The 16,303-nt window shown below is 54.9% G+C and overlaps 5 protein-coding genes across 5 annotated transcripts; 4 read left to right on the top strand and 1 right to left on the bottom strand.

Annotated features, from left to right (window-relative positions):
- The first annotated feature begins 663 nt into the window (after window positions 1–663).
- M406DRAFT_355205 (ribosomal protein L6) lies at window positions 664–2,254 on the top strand. Its single transcript, XM_040923109.1, has 4 exons — window positions 664–785; window positions 1,177–1,477; window positions 1,597–1,774; window positions 1,859–2,254. The coding sequence occupies exons 1-4, from the start codon at window positions 740–742 to the stop codon at window positions 1,910–1,912; spliced, it is 579 nt and encodes a 192-aa protein (XP_040780138.1). The 5' UTR covers window positions 664–739; the 3' UTR covers window positions 1,913–2,254.
- A 1,878-nt stretch (window positions 2,255–4,132) lies between these two features.
- M406DRAFT_345000 (uncharacterized protein) lies at window positions 4,133–6,375 on the top strand (the record flags this gene model as incomplete). Its single annotated transcript, XM_040922028.1, has 3 exons — window positions 4,133–4,554; window positions 4,690–5,283; window positions 5,445–6,375. The coding sequence occupies 3 exons, from the start codon at window positions 4,133–4,135 to the stop codon at window positions 5,464–5,466; spliced, it is 1,038 nt and encodes a 345-aa protein (XP_040780137.1). The 3' UTR covers window positions 5,467–6,375.
- A 401-nt stretch (window positions 6,376–6,776) lies between these two features.
- On the top strand, window positions 6,777–8,592 carry M406DRAFT_287275 (ARM repeat-containing protein; the record flags this gene model as incomplete). Its single annotated transcript, XM_040918727.1, has 3 exons — window positions 6,777–7,256; window positions 7,349–7,874; window positions 7,971–8,592. The coding sequence occupies exons 1-3, from the start codon at window positions 6,962–6,964 to the stop codon at window positions 8,590–8,592; spliced, it is 1,443 nt and encodes a 480-aa protein (XP_040780136.1). The 5' UTR covers window positions 6,777–6,961.
- A 497-nt stretch (window positions 8,593–9,089) lies between these two features.
- Window positions 9,090–10,553, bottom strand: M406DRAFT_337446 (glycine cleavage system T protein; the record flags this gene model as incomplete). The annotated part of the gene is made up of 2 exons (XM_040921252.1): window positions 9,090–10,314; window positions 10,435–10,553. 2 exons carry the CDS (start codon window positions 10,551–10,553, stop codon window positions 9,090–9,092), a joined length of 1,344 nt encoding a protein of 447 aa, XP_040780135.1.
- A 1,930-nt stretch (window positions 10,554–12,483) lies between these two features.
- M406DRAFT_327576 (uncharacterized protein) lies at window positions 12,484–13,385 on the top strand (the record flags this gene model as incomplete). Its single annotated transcript, XM_040920227.1, has 4 exons — window positions 12,484–12,506; window positions 12,680–12,780; window positions 13,083–13,129; window positions 13,188–13,385. The coding sequence occupies 4 exons, from the start codon at window positions 12,484–12,486 to the stop codon at window positions 13,383–13,385; spliced, it is 369 nt and encodes a 122-aa protein (XP_040780134.1).
- Window positions 13,386–16,303: the final 2,918 nt, after the last annotated feature.

The raw sequence follows: 16,303 nt of genomic DNA, 5'->3' as shown, positions 1-16,303 counted from the left end.
CACGACAACGTACTGAGACCCACTAAAAGGAGGCATGCCTCAAAAGCCCTCATTTGGAGATGACATTCGAATTTCTGGGTAAGGAATCATACATGCATTAGAGCTTCTTGAATCGACAATGCTCTACAGCCCAACTGGGTGGACTGTTCTGAACTCGAGAAAGAGCCACACTCAGGGCCCAGAAAACAATACCTGGACACATATCTAGGAGGCTTATCTTGAACGATTCCCTTAACCTAGAGGGACAAGAGACCTGCAACAACCACATGCATCATCCCTCAGAGAACATGTCTGTCCCCAAGTGCATGATCATCTTGGACCCCCATATTTGCAAGATACCAGTAGCTCAGGGCATGCAAATGTTGGATTTTGTTGCAAGTACCTGCACAATATATTCACGGTATAGTGCAGAACTCTTGAAAGTGCACACCTCTTCGAATTTGTGCTATTATATTTCAAGACTGGATGCTGTGCCAAGAACAACTTGCCAAGAAATTGGAAATACAGGGTTAGGGTCCAGGAGTGAAGGCTATCGGTCCGGCTGGCTTATCCAGAATGGCGCTAATCATAAGTCACGTGGTCCACCCAGAATTGGGGACCAGAATTTTCGCAGGGCTTGCTGCCCACCAGTCCAGTCAAGCCTTGGTCTTTTGAGAGGTCTTGTTGAAGACAACCAGCCAACCCACCGACAACGCCAAACTCCATCTCGCCCCACGACAACCCAGAATCGCCAGGCAAGATGAAGTACATCCACTCGGAGGAGACGCTGGAGATTCCAGCTGGAGGTATGATTAATTGATTGCTTGAATGATTGACTATTGTCCGACTCCACTAGCCCTCGATGCGCCCCGAGCAAACCGCCAGCCGCCACCAAGCCAGGAAAGAGGAGGGATTGTATACGATCGAAGGACTGCGGGGGAGGAAGATTATGTACAGGGAGAATTGCAGAGCAAAACGATCGATCGATCATCGCGAAACCTGTCCATGTTGCGGACGGCACGATGTCCGTTCACAGTGGGACTCGGGCGCACGAGAACTCAACACCACAATGCATCTCCCGAGGCGGGAATACTGCGAAACATGGCTTGGCTGGCGGATATAGCACTGGGTGGCTGGAGAAAGGCCGGTTGAGCACGTTTCTTTGTGTCAGATGCTGACAGTGTCTTCTACGAACAGTCAAGATGCACATCAAGGCTCGCCAGATCACCGTCGAGGGCCCCCGCGGCAAGCTGGTCAAGGATCTATCCCACATCGCCGTCAGCTTCACCAAGCCCAAGGCCAACGTTATCGCCATCCACATCCACCACGGTGTTCGCAAGAACGTCGCTGCTCTCCGTACCGTCCGCACCATCCTTAACAACCTGATCATCGGTGTCACCAAGGGCTTCAAGTACAAGATGCGCTACGTCTACGCCCATTTTCCCATCAACGTCAACCTGGACAAGAACTCTGAGGGCGTCTACGAGGTCGAGATCCGGTAGGTTTTAGGCGAAGCAGATATTCTCACGAAACCCGCTGGGGAAGGGGGTTTCATCTCTGGAAGGAGGCTTGCTAGACTGGCTAGAACAGGAAGGCTGACGCGTCTCCTACGTGTAGAAACTTCATCGGCGAGAAGCTTGTGCGTCGGGTCGTCATGCAGCAGGGTGTTGATGTCGAGGTCTCCAAGGCCCAGAAGGACGAGCTGGTCCTGACCGGCAACTCCCTCGAGGCTGTGTCTCAGAGCGCAGCAGACATCCAGCAGATCTGCAGAGTGCGGAACAAGGATATCCGAAAGGTACGAAACAACTCATCATCGAGTCCTTCGTCGCAACAGATGAGCCCGAATTTTGTGTGGCAGCTTGCTGACAAGTAAATTTAGTTCCTGGACGGTATGTACGTGTCGGAGAAGGGCAACATCGTCGAGGAGGCGTAAAGAAAGGCAGCCACCAGGCCTTCGATTTCTTTGTGCTTTTCTGGGTTCACTGGAGTGGCAGGGGGTTCATCAATTGGGACTTGCATGTCAAGTAGCAAGACGCTACGGGATTCTTTAAAAAAAAATCGGAACTTTGACGAATCAATCAATCGCTCCTCGGAGTCACAGAACTGGCGCCCGAATGTACCTCTGCACGAACGTGAGCGGTTGACACAAGGCGGAGCAGTTACTGCTACATGCATGGAGATCCCAGGGCATGCTGCGGCGTGTTCTTGGGAAGTCTGCTAAACCAATCACAATACCACACAAGCCGTTTGATAACAGACATGACAGCAATCTGGTGTAAAATCTAGCTGGAAAAGGTCCATCATGCTTGGCTTGCCTTGGTGAAATATGTCTTGTCGTTCCCAACAGGATGCGCGACTCACAACCGACACGCAGTAAGGCTCATTTGTTTCCTTGGGGCATCGGGCATCATGACACAGAGAAAGGGGGACGAGAGAGATGGATGTTGTCGCGGAAGGAGAATTGTCGAGGACGGAATGTTGAGGCCAGCTGCTGAACGGCCGGGCAGAACGCCGCTGACAGATTGGCCCTGGGCTCCGGGGTTCGGGCCGGGCATGCTCCCACCCAACCCCTGCTTTACCATCCCTGTCGACTTGAGATGGGGCGTTTGGTGACAGGGCACACTACTGTACAGAGTGCAGGCAGGCTGCGTGCTCTGCCTGATGTCCAATTGCTACATCGTAGATTCACAGCCTTGCCTACCCATCCCAACTACATCAGCATCCTACAAATCTGAGATGTGTCTTCTTCATTTCTTTCTTTTCTCAACACAGTAGAAGAACCTGGTAAAAATGTCAATGTGTTGTTGAGCTGTTGACGTCGATTGTGGCTCGTGGATGGATACAATGATACCTAACCCCAGATGACAGCACACACAAATACGTCAACGGGGCGGTGATGTATTCAGCATGGGCAAGCTTATCCTGAATTGACTTCTGAGGAGTTGGCTAGTGAGCGAATTCTTTTTTTACAAGAGAGCAAGACAGGAAAAAAAAAAAATCTAAATAAAAAAGGGACCAGGGTCACAAGTTCCTCAGGTACAGGTCTGACGAAATAGGCATCTGGGTGGAATAGAGGGTGGTTGGGGAAGCTCGTCTCCCAGCCACCAAAGCCCACCCAGCACTTTTTGCCTGTGGGCTGAGTATCGCACCCTGCATCCCACCAAGACAAGCTTGGCCCGTACAAGGTGGATTTAAAGGGACTATCCTATGGCAGTAGGGCATGCTTGCGCTCTAGGATCTGGGGGAAAAAGTGACAAGAGTAGTTTCGATGATTATCACCATCCAGCCATCGGATTAAGCCAGGCGACCAATCTGGCGTCACATCCCAACAGGGACACTGAACAAACAACCTACAGCTCATCACCCCATCCTACCCAGCCTTTAGTTTCTTTTCGTCTTTTCCTCTCTCTCCCTCCTCCCCAATCGCGTTTCTCTACTTCATCTGAATCCTGTCGTGTCTCTGTCAACTCCCTTCTTCATACCTCTTCAAACCTCAATTCTCATCTGTCCGCCTGTTGCGATTGAGACCTCATCAGTCCATATTTGCAAGGGTTCGGGTACCATTCACACAAGTACAGCACGCCAGCCAGCAGCAACTAGGGCAGGTTACACAGCTCACGCGTTCTGTGTGCAACTCTGCCAGCCTACTACCATCTTTTCGCTATTTCTACATTCCAGTCTATTCCAGACCCGACTTGCCTGGACTTTTTTTGTCCTCCTTTTTTATTTTACTTTAGAGTTGAGACACGGAACGGCTCGAAGCGCCCCGGTTGGGTCCTGGTCATTCCTGTCCTTCTTCTCACCACAGGCTCTCAAGATTACCCCGCGCGCAACCGCTCCAGCCTGCAGGTTCGTTGTTGCAAGACTAGACCAGAGAGGGTGTTGGTGGTGGTGCCAGTGAGGAGGGGCACACACCTGCTGCAGCTCCAACTTCTCTTTCTGGCTGTTTCCCACCTGGACAGACAGCTCATCGCTGGACAAAAATCACGGCAAGAGAGTGAAGAGGGCCAGCCCTGACGACAACTCACTCCCTTCTCATCCCAACTTTCTCCTCCGTCGCAAACCTTGTTGTGGATTGTTGAACACATTCATCATTACCATGCGCCCATCCAGTCAATCGCAGCACTGCCTGCGCCCTGCAGCGACAACAGCCATGATATCCACAGTTTTCCTCTCTCTTTCCACCCTCCTGATACAGCCTGTACTCGCTGGTCCATTTCCCAAAGACGATCTACACGATACTCTCAGCTACGGATTCATACAAGATCGAAGCTGCGCATCGTACTGCGGCGTCGAGAACGAGCACTGCTGCTCCGACGGCGAGGTCTGCACCACGTCAGACAATGTTGCTGGCTGCACCGCGGCGGCTCCTCTGTTGGTCAGGGATGGCTCTAGCTGGGCTGTCTACACCACGACATGGACCGAGACCGAGACCTTTACGAGCACCATCTCCAGCGCCTGGGCTGCGTCAACTGCGGCCGCCGGTGGCACCTGCACGCCCCCAGCCGGCTCGGGCGAGATAGCCTGTGGTTCCATCTGCTGCGCCAACTGGCAGTACTGTGCTTATGACGGTCAGTGCAGCTCTAACCCGGGTGCTACTGCTGCGACCACCTCATACTCAGTCTACTCCACGACCGTGACCACCAGTGGAAGCACCATCACCACTCAATACAGCGCGCCTTATCGGGTCACGGGCACCGGATCCGCCAGCACCAGCACGGCGACGGCCCTCAGCGCTTCCACAACAGGCTCCGGAAACGGCACGGCTCTGGCTACCACGGGCGGCTCCAGCCTCAGCGGCGGTGCCATCGCTGGCATCGTCATTGGCGTGCTGGCTGGTGTGGTCATCCTGCTGGGCATCTGCGCCTGTTGCATAATGCGCGGGCTGTGGCATGGCCTCCTCGCCCTATTGGGCCTGGGCCCTAGGAAGGACAAGCGTGATCGCTCTCGCGAGACGGTCATTGTCGAGGAGGAGCGCTATAGCCGCCACGGAGCGGCGCCCGTCAGGACCTCGAGTCATGTGGACCGGGATCGCCACAGCTCTTGGTTCGCAAACCGTCCGGCCCGCTCGGCTGCTGGGGAGAGCAGGCGCATTTCCGAGAAGAAGGAGTCGAACCAGACCAGCTGGTGGACGGCAGGTGCCCTGGGCACACTGCTAGTGTTGCTGGGTCTGCGGCGGGACAAGAAGCGGCGACAGTCGACGGCAAAACGCTCCTCCCGCGCGGCGAGGAGCGAGGTCAGCTCGAGCTACTTCTCGGACTCGTACACAGCCAGCAGCCCAAGTGAGTTCTCCTCCGATTACACGTACTCCTCTGTTTATACGCCGGCGCAGTCGCACCACCCCCGCGATCCTCGCACCGCGTCCGTTGTGCGCTCGCACAGCGTCCGCTCCGCGTCGGCCGCTGGGGGTCGGTACAGGGATGATTATGATCACCCCAAGTCTAACCTCCCACCCGATTATGCAGGCTCCGCGAGCTCTGGTGGTAGGACAAGAGATACGCGTCGCAGCCACAGAACAGAGACGACGCGCATATCACGCGCGGCGTCGCGGCGATGAGCATAACATAAGTGGCTGGCCTTCTTAAAGGCCGTCCCCTTTTTGTTCATTCTTCCCACCACCAATAACAACACAACACGAAGAATCACAATACCAAACAAACACTACCTGCATCACCTTCCCCCCCATGTCTTTCTTCAAGAGCCATCCCAAGAAGCTTTGCTTCTCCGACCTTCCGTCCGTCTCCTCCTCCCGAGGGCGACCCGAACCTCTTCCGCTGAGGGGAAAAGAAGATCAAGAGCTCTTATCTGGACACCGCCACGAGAAAACCTCAACCTTCAACATTCAGCAAGAGTTGATAATGTCAGTCGTGTGATCAGACTGTGCTCAGGCCTCATGGGATATGGGGCTTGGGACTTGCAGTCATTTCTGTCTGTCAGGTACCAAACCCAGTTGCGCGTTACACCTCAGTACTTGCGAATTCTATCCACAACTTTTGTTCTCTTTTGGGGTCGCCTTCTTGGTACCTAAAGATGATTCTGGCGTCCAAGAATGGATTTCATTTGGGGTGCGCATGACTAGAAGACCTGCTTGCGAGAGACTCTCATTTGAGGCGCAAGGCGAGGAAGGAAGATGGAGACATCATGAGCATACAGCCGAGACCTTGACGAGTCAGACGCAAGACAGTGGTGTCAATGAAAAAATTGACCATCTGGCGGGAGGCAAAGGGGGTGGGGTGGTTCTCATCAAACTCTCTGTACTGTTACATAGGAAAGGGCTTCTCGTCTGGGCGTTTAAGGGATGAGTTCCAGGCCTCAGGCCACGTTAGGTATTCGTGCCATGATGAAAATGAAGAGCATAATAAAGCAATGAGCTCGAAAAGAGGAGCTTCACAAGCCACGGTCGGCAAGAGGCCATATCTCCCATGCGCACTCGCAAACATGTTTCTCTCGAGAAAAATCATGGTGAGGGAGTCTATGAAAGTCCACGACCAGGGGGTCGCTCAGATGGCTTGTAGCAAGACTTGGAGCAGAATCGAATTGGACGGTGCTCAGATATCCGGAACTGTCTGTCTACAGTACCCATCTGGTAGTAACGAAATAGGGTAGGTAGAATGGGCGAGAAAACGAAGGCGTTACAATGCTTAGGGGAAGTACTTAGTGGCTGGTGGCCTGCTACAAGCCCAAAATTGTTAGCGGCTTGGGGGAGCTCCCCCCCCCCCCCCAAAACAGGCGCCGCTATTCTTGGAACCATTTCGTAATCGTGCTCTCCGGCGGCTTATCCCCAGGCTAACCTCAAGCTTGCCATTCCAACCCAGTGACGAGTCCAACGAAAACATACTACCGACAGTTACTTGTTCCACGCCCAGGATAACCAGAATCCCTACTCTGGCCACAGACGACTGACTGTGCTTAACAACTCCCGTACCGTCAGATGAGATAACCAGAGAACATCAGCAGATACAACAAGAGCTAAGAAACAGCTATGTCTCTGGATCCGCCAACTTATCTCGCATCGCTGCAGAATAACATCCGGCAGAGACCGATTCCTTGGGACGGTCAAGTGCGCGCGGGCACCCTGACCGAGGACCAGCTGGCCAGGATCAAGGCTGTTGAGCGGGCCAAGAAGGATGCCCGCAGGGAAATCGTCGAAGGAGACCTCGACGGATACCGGATACTCTTCGTCAGCGAGGAGGGAAAGCCCAGCGTCCTGGAGCTGGCCAGCAAGAGGACCGAGGTCGTCCAGTACATCTTGGTCCTCCTGAAGGACTTGCTCGATGGTAAGCTCTATTCCCGTCTCTTCTTCTCGGTATTGGCAGTGGAGGACAAGCTTAGCTGACCGGCGTGTCTTTTGTGTGGCCAAAAAAAATAGGCGTGCCCTCCCTCCCAAAAGCCCTCTTCAAAAATGGAGACCCGTACAAACACTTCCTCCCGCTTCTGGCACACTCCTCTAGCCCTGAAGATCCGATACCCCTCCTCACATCCACCGTGCTTGCCAGCCTTATGGCAAGCTCGCGGGACGAATCCGCAGCGACTGTCAAGAAGGCCCTCCCCCACCTCTACAGCTACCTCTCCTCCCTGACCAAGAACTCCGATGCCGGCCTGCAGGATATTGGCGTGCTCGAGTACTCGTCCCTGCTCTATGGCAGTGTTTCCCGGCAGCAGTTCTGGGCACAGCGCAGTGAGACCGTCGAGCCGCTGATACACATCTTGAAGACAGCATGTGGTGTTGCCAATGGGGACTCGAGCGCGAGCCTGTGGAGCGGGACGACGGGCGTGAGCAAGGGCTTGGACGGCTCCCTGGGTGGTGGCGTGGGTCTGCAGCTGCTTTATCACGTCCTTCTTGTCATGTGGCAGCTGAGTTTCGAGGCCGAGGAGGTGGGCGATGAGCTGAACGAGTGAGTAGGCGTCGAAATCACACACTGCGGTGTGTGTGCGTGTGTGTGTGTGTCTGAAGCTCTTGTGGTTGGGTGCTGACTTGGTTTCCTTCTTAGCGAGTACGACATCATTCCTCTGTACACCCAGCTCCTCCGCCTCTCTCCCAAGGAGAAGACGACCCGGCTCCTGGTATCGACGCTCTACAACCTCCTGCGCACCAACCAGAAGACACTCCTACCCCAGGCCGTGCTCGTCCGCCTACCCGCCCTCCTTCAGAACCTCAGCACGCGCCAGTTCACCGACCCCGACCTCCAGGAGGAGCTGGCCGCCCTCAAGGACATGCTCGAGGAGTACACAAAAACAAAGACGACCTTTGACGAGTATGTGGCCGAGGTGCAGTCAGGCCACCTACGATGGTCACCACCCCACAGAAGCACGGTATTCTGGGCCGAGAATGCCCGGAAGATCATCGACTACGAGAACGGCGAGGTTCTCAAGAAGCTGGCCGAGATCATGTCGAAGCCCTGGGACAATGACAAGGCCGTGCTGGCCATCGCGTGCAATGACGTCGGCGCCCTGGTCAAGGAAGTGCCAGAGAAGAGGGGCACGCTTGAGAAGCTGGGCCTCAAGACGAGGGTGATGCAGTTGATGGCCGAGGCGGATGAGAACGTGAGGTGGGAGAGCTTGAGGGCGCTGGGCGGGTGGCTGAAGTACAGTTTTGAGAATAATGACAAGTAAGCCGGGGCGACGGTGAGGCGGGCACCGAAGGGGGCATTCTGTTTTATCAAGAGCGCCTCGGGATGTAGGAGTATTGCATGCATATATATCCATGGCACCATTCGGCCTTTCTTGAGCATTTGATTCGCGCATTACCGCTGACAGGAGATATATGTAAAAATTGTGTCAACATGGTTCTTGGAGATTATATAGGCCTCAAGTCTGCAACGCAAGAGTCTGGAGGTGTGGTTCCGCTGGCAAGTCTCCGTTAGTGGTTTGAACTACCTTGGCTATTCCCATGAGCCTTTTGTGTACTGTTGTTGAACACAAGGGGCCATTGAGCCTTTTTTTGGCCATGCCTGTCCTGGATTGCTGTTCTCACAACGTGTCTGTTGAGAGAGAGCGAGATGTGCAACCCCCCCCCCCCCTTCCTCCTCCTCTCTTGATTGAATTTTCGAACCCTGGTATTCTTTCCAGCTTATTTCCGCTCCAAGAATCCCCTTCCCCCAACTTTACAATCATGCAGGAGCCGTTCCCTTCCAATACTTGGTGGGAACGAATGGCATCTTGGACACAACGGCCTTGCGGTTTCTCCCCCTCACCACAACGTCCACCTCGGTCCCGGACTTGTGGAAACCATCCTTGATATAGCCCATGGCAATGTTCTTGCCCAGGGTCGGGCTGGGACAGCCACTGGTGATGTTGCCAATCTTTTCTCCGTCCTTGCTGACCACCTCGGCGCCCTCTCTCGCGGGGGCGCCTTGGACCACGAAGCCAACCCTCCTCCTCTCGACACCGGCGCCGCCCTTGGCCTTGGGCACGAGCTGCTTGGCGAGGACCTCGGCGCCGTGGAACCCTGCGTCCGCGCCCCTCCTGTCCTTGGGGATGATCCAGCTCAGCCCGCCCTCGACGGGGGTCGTGGCGTCGTCCAGATCGTGGCCGTACAGACACATGCCGGCCTCGAGGCGCAGGCTGTCTCGGGCGCCGAGGCCTGCCAGCTGCAGCCTCTCGGGCCCTGCGGAGGCCAGCAGCGTCTCGGTGACGGCGACCGTCTCCTCGGCACTCGGGATCGAGATCTCAAAGCCGTCCTCGCCCGTGTACCCGCCACGGCTAATCAGCACGGGCGCGGAGACGGCCCCGCCGGCGAGGGCGATCCTGGCGGTGGTGCATGTGCCGAAAAACACCTTGGTCAGGTCGGCAGGGCTGTCAGGCCCGGCGGCGAGCACAGAGGCCAGGATGTCGGCGCTCAGGGGTCCCTGCAGGGCGATGAGGCCCTTGTGGTCCTGCTTCTCGTGGCGCACGGCGGGGCCGTCCCAGGCAGACAGCTGCTCGGCAAAGTAGGCGTCGTCCTTGGCGCGGCAGGCGGCGTTGGTGACGACGTAGAACTCGTCATCGGCCAGCTTGGTGATGACGGTGTCGTCCACGATGCCGCCGGTGCCCGGGTGCAGGAGAGCAGAGAGAGTGCTGCTGTTGACGGGCAGGGCAGCCAGGCCGGCGGGGGTCACGCGCTGCAGGAAGGCGGCGGCGCCTGGGCCAGAGAAAATGCGCTGGACCATGTGGCTGACGTCGAAGAGGGAGGCGTGGGTCCGGGTGAATACGTGCGAGGCCGAGACGGAGAGAGAAGCGTACTGCACTGGCATGTGGAAACCGCCAAAGGGGACCATCTTGCCGCCGTGTGAGACGTGAAGGTCATAGAGGGCTGTCTTTTGGAGAGGTTCATCGCTGCTGGAGGAGGCGTATCTCCTCGCGCCGGAGGGAGGGACACGGGCTGCTGCTGCTGCTGCCGCCCGCCATGAGATGCTTGAGACCGCAGCCGACTTAGCCTCGACCTGTGAGGGGACTCGTGAGGAGGAGAGAAGTGACCGAGCTGGCGAGATGATGCTGCTGCTGCTGCTGCTGCTGCTGCTGCTCAAGGCACGGGTGCCAGAAGCGGCCCTCACGCAGGAGGACTGCAGGCGTGAAGCAGACCGTATGAGCCTCATCTTCTCGAGCAATGAGTGTGTAGGTTGTTGTGTTGGGGAGGGTGATTGCGTTGTAGATTTCCCTCAAATGAGCATTGACAAGAAACTACACGCACATCACCGACGACGACAACGACAACGACGACTCTGTGCCTTTTTCTATCACGGCAATCGCAGGCCGGAGTCTTCTCTGTTAGTCAGGGATATTGCGTACCCGGGTTGGTATACTCGGCGACTTTGACCGATAACGGTGGACCTGAGCCCGAGTCAAGGCGTCCAGTTCCACCTACCACTGTTTACTACCAAGAAGGTCGGGCGGCACTGAACTGAGCGGTGCTCGGCCTCCAGATAAGATAAGCTTATTTCGACTCCAGCAGACTGGCGGACGGGGAAGGACTGACCCGACGTGTTGTCCGGCTTACCTTCTCTCCTCCCGACCATGAACACGACGACGACAATGAATGTGGACCACGTTCATCCACTTGCAAGAGGTGGTTCCTTCTTGCCCTGTTTTTTCAATGACAAGAGATGCTTATATCGACCAGCTCTCAAGTGTGCTAGCACCGTATCACCGTATCGCAGAGGGCAGCGGTTATGATGTCACTGCTAACAATCTTGGAAGGGCGTCCTCTCACCGAGTACTGAGTACGAAGAATGTTGAGCCAGAAAGTCAAGTGTTCGGAAGTCCGTCCATAAGACCAAGAGCGGTGCATACGGGCTTTCATGAATTTCAGAGCCACCTTGTCTTCTCGGAAATCCCTTGGTGTGCCTCCCTCTCCTCGGTCAGGTTTCCAAAGAGCAGGCGTCATCACAACAGCACAGGTGAAGGCACGCTTGACAGAGGTGCTTCTTCTTCTTCTTCTCGCAAGTGTGAGCACAAGGACCATAGAGACAACTACAGAAGAGAGAGGAGAGAGCTTGTAACAGGGCGAAATCTCTCAACGAAGGTCCTTCTAGCGGAATCATCGCGGGCCGCCTGGGCGATAGTCAGAGCGAGCTGCGTCTCCCCGATCGAGGCAGCTTCAACGGGAGGAAATTTCATTTCCAGCCCTATTCCACATGTGATGTGAGGCAGCCATGATGTTTATGCTGCTTTTCCTCAACGGGTTTATCTCAGTGGCTCTGTCCGAGTCGTGCCGGAGTTACTTTTGCGCCAGGTTGGGGCGCAGGCTTGCCACCATTTCTGTTCTCGTTGGTATCCCTGTCTTGCTCTTCTCTTTATGCACTGTCCAATTGGTTGAGAGCTCATCGGAGTTGTGTCAACCATCTCATGGCACTTGGTTCTAGATGGATATAGATCCAGGCTCTCGCCTTGTGTGTGTGTGAGGGTGAGAGAGAGAGAGAGAGAGAGAAAGAGGAGGGTCTCGGCGGCCGTCTACATCTCGTTCGAAAATTTCTGCAACCGACCGAGCTCAAGTTTGTCATGAGTCTGGGACCAGCTACTCTGCCAATTGCTTTTCTCTTGTCGACTCATTGAACCCCCCCCCCCCCAAATCTCCACAGACCACTGCTCAGGGCCTGTGACCACGATAGTTTGATTTTTTTTTTCCTTTTGTTTTCTTCAGTCCTCACGAATCCCGCAGAATTGTCTGGCCCAAGCGTCAAGAGCGTTCAAATCTAAATGATTGGTTCGGTTCGCGGCGATCTATTGGACCAAGATACATTTCGCTCGACGTTACGATTCAGAAATTCGATCGCCGGCCCGCCCCTTACAGGACAAGAGCAGACAAACTGAACACGCAAGATTGGACGCAGAATGGTCCAATTCAAGACACTGTGTCTGAAAACCTGGCGTTGAGTTCATTCAGTGCCGAGGACCGCCAGCATGAGGTTTTGGGCATCCTCGTGATCGAGAGAAGACGCTTGACAATGCTGGTTCGAGACTGCTATCTGGCGCTTTCCCAGGGAAAACAGGAGTTCGTGATTTCCTCAGAGATTGGTAGTTTGCACAATGGCGTACTCTAGTGGTTCTATGTGAGTCATGGACGAGCTTCACATGCTCAGAAGTATGACCTCGATGCATCAAATTGGCACCATTGGTGGCTTGTGTCGTTGGATGATCAGGAGGGTCCTCAAACATATCTGCACCAACGATGGGATGTCCAAATTGTATAGAGACTCGCGCAAAACTAATGACTTGGTGACAGGTTTATATACCTGGCCATTCTGAACGCCTCGAAGAAGGGGCACATGTCTTGCCTGCTAGATACCATGGCTCACGATATCGCATACTCAAGCAGCATGTATGGTAAGTTTGAATTCGAAGACCGGGACCATCAAACAGAGACTGAGCTTTGACTTCCAGACTGGATCACAGGCTACAGGAGCCTGCCAAGAGTGTGTAAATGGTATAGGGAATGCATTGGAACATTTTGCAAATTTTTCTGACGACAGTCGTCTAGTGATCGTGACAGCATAGCTTTCAAGGCACGTCTACCACTACGGCTTTGGCTTCGTTGCGTCAACTTCGATACTAACTCTACGTATTCTCCTCAAACTCGATCATCTCCGCTTGATCCTCTGTGGCTGGAACACCAGAATGACCAACAGGACTCACACACGGCATACACAGCAACGTCTACACGCAAATGGGCTCTGTATGCTAGAGGGCAACAAAATCGTGTCTAATGTAATCGATACAGCACCCCAAACCAGCAATCATTCGTCACCTTTGGATTTCGTTCCAGCGACGGGCTCAATCTACGAATCACTACCATCAATCCGTGGGGCCATTTTCGGAGCTCGGCTGGCAGTCTGAGCAATCACGTCCTGTCTTTCTATCTCCAACGAATCCTCGCGGAAGATCGGCAAAAGAGCAGTCATTTCAAGTATACCCGGTGCCTTCTAAAATAGCATACTGGATGTTCTTCTATCAGACCTAAAAAAGAAAGGTGAGACCGCCGAAACAGAGCCGACGTCTCTATTACCGTACTCCATCTCCATCCACACCATGAATAGGATCAAAATCGGAACGCGGCAAGTGCTGGGGCCTTTTGTCGACAGTGTACCACAATGTGTGGGCGCTGATGCTCGCCAGCAACTGGGTGAGCAGTTGGTGCCCCCCTCCCCTGGATCGGTCTCACGTTTGTGAAGCCGCAATTCGTGTGACCCGATGGTCCAGAATCACCCAAGTCGATTGTTTCGAGATGTATCTCCGCCGCCACCACGTCCTGTGTCTCTTTTCGATGTCTATTCTGATATTACAGTGGCTGCCGTATTCAGCAAGCCGTGCATGGCTGTGTTGAGTGTTACCATCCCGCCCCGCCCCCCCCCCCCTGCATTACCCACAACCACCTGCGACACTCAAGCGCGGATAGGCGCTTTCATTCGGCTGCCTAGAGATATCGTGCGGCGGCAAATCCTATCAGCCTCGTCTGAAGTCATCTTGAGCAAGGCGCGGTCAATCAACCTGAAGAACAGGACCTGCAAACGGCTTTGATGCCCAGTGGCGAGATATCCAACAGCTCAAGGGACCCATTAGGCCGCTCAGACGGCCAACGGACCAAAGTGTCAAAATCCACCAACATTCATGTCACTCCATACTTCCGTATGTTGACATCGGCCTTGGTGGGTCCTCTATTCTGGCTGCTAGTTGCGCCAGATGCTCTCCACTCCAGAGAGATTGCGGATGTCAGCAGCGGTGATGGAAATAATGTGATGACACAGCTCAAAGCACGCAGAACGTGACAACTGATTGCCGACGGGGTATGATTCTCCGACGGGCACGAGATCCTGTGATGGGAGGACCCGTTCTGTCGAGGGTTAGAGTGCTCGAAGGATTCGGCAGCTATTCTTAGCACAACCGGCACGGGCGGGTGTGGCGATCATGGATCAGATGCTGTTGGTGTCGACGACGAGATGAACGATCAATGGCGCACACACACGCACGCGCAAATCACGCGAAGGATTGGAGCAGAAAACGTGGTGCCGTGGACAGTTGAGCAGGCATCTCGCTCCTGTTGTTTGATGTTCCCACATGTCGCCGCCGGACTGCGGCCGGGCTTACACGCATCTGGACACTCGAGCTCGAGCGAAGGATCTAAGGTTGTAAGGATCATAGACGCGAACCCGGAAGGCGACGTCTTCTACAGGCGCAATTTGTGATCGAGGCCTTCCTCTCTCTCCGTACCTGCCAAGCCTTTTTCGCTATGCAGGGCACACAAGTCCTCCGCAACGTCTCGGAGGACTGGGCTGGCGATAGTCCGCGGCGGATGGCTGCGGGTGTTTCGGAACCGATCCTATCATGCAGTTTGGGCTCTCCCATGTATCGCAAATTGCAACGGCGACCGGTCTGCTGCAGGGGGAAATCATGTGTGCATGGTCATGGCGTGGAGGAGATTTCGCTTGACAGACCATCAGGCAGAGCATTGAGAGAGGCGGGGGTGGCATGTTCCCCTGTCTCCAGATGTCCCATGGCCCATCTGGTTTGTACCCTCACGAATGTACACCGTGGGCATCTTTGGAGCCTCACTGGGTTGTCTGCAGGGGTTGTTTTGCCCATCGAGGCGTCTGACAAGGCGTGAAGCCTCGTCCCTTCAAACATGGCGAGTACATGGCACAGGGGCCAGGATGTCGCGAGGACTTCCTCGTGGCAAGGAGGTGGACTCGGGTGGGGATTTGGCCACCTCGTCTGGCATCGCGTAGGGAAAGCTGCCTACGCACGTAAAGATGACAAATGACCATTTGACGAGGGGGCACGCAGAGCCACCAGAGAGGCCAGTCACGGTGGAGGTACCTTGGCCGATGTTGGGAGGGGGGGGGGGTTCAAGGAGTGCGGTGATCAGGACGGCGACTGGATGAGCTTCCGTCCCACCTTCAGCACACGTCTCAAGATCAGGAGAGTCGGGACCGACGAGGTGCGCAAAATTACTAACAGAGATCGCAAAGAATTACCCCGACTTGCAGGTTGCGGAGGAGATGGTCCTGTTGGCAACCCCGTTCTAGAGTCGTCGAGTCCACTCGAGACTGTTCTAGCTATCTGGACGGGACGTTTCATGCCTGTGATAAATCTGTCAAAGGGGGGGGGGGGGGGGAAAGCGAGATTCAGCTTTCTCTAGCCCACGCCTGTTGGCTCTCATGATACAGGACGAGTCGGTGTGCATAACAATTTGCCCAGCAGGTTCATGAGCTTCTGGGGACCTATCAATATCCTGCTAGGCTCGCGGGCAGGTACGAACGTCGCGATGTCAAGTGCGTCACGAGGAGCGTCGGCTGTGCCGCGAGCAAACAGCGCACTTCGCATACTTGGACCGGCGACAAGTGGCCCGTCACGAGTCCCCACGACACGTCAACGTCCGACCGGGGGATAATGCACCCGGAGCGGTCAACGGGCGTCAGGCAGACAAAAACCGCCTGACTGCTTGATAACAAAACAACGAGAGCCCCCCTTTTCGGTTATCTCTCTTTCTTTTTCTCGACAGGCAGAGACGAACCTCAGCAGGGCACGTGGTGAGGCCCGGGCTTCGGCCCATTTTCCACGCCCGAACCCCCAATCCAATGTTGTTGTTGACGCTTGGACGAGGCTGAGCAAGGCTGAGAAGTAGAAGAGGGGTAAGTCAGATCGCTGAGATTACGACTTACCTAAACACCCCTTTTTTTCACCTTTGTCTCCCTCGTCTGTCAACCAACCTCGTGGGTCAGAAAGGGCAAAATTCATATCCTCATTTTCTGAATCAGACAAGCTCTAGATGATTTATTTTTACTCTCTCTCTCTCTCTGTGTGTGTCTCTGAGAGCAAGACAGACACTACAAGACCGATGGTACCCTTTTTC

Source organism: Cryphonectria parasitica (genome assembly GCF_011745365.1).
Source record: "Cryphonectria parasitica EP155 unplaced genomic scaffold M406scaffold_2, whole genome shotgun sequence".
NCBI classification, from domain to species: domain Eukaryota; kingdom Fungi; phylum Ascomycota; class Sordariomycetes; order Diaporthales; family Cryphonectriaceae; genus Cryphonectria; species Cryphonectria parasitica.
This window is presented reverse-complemented; position numbering and strand designations above follow the sequence as displayed.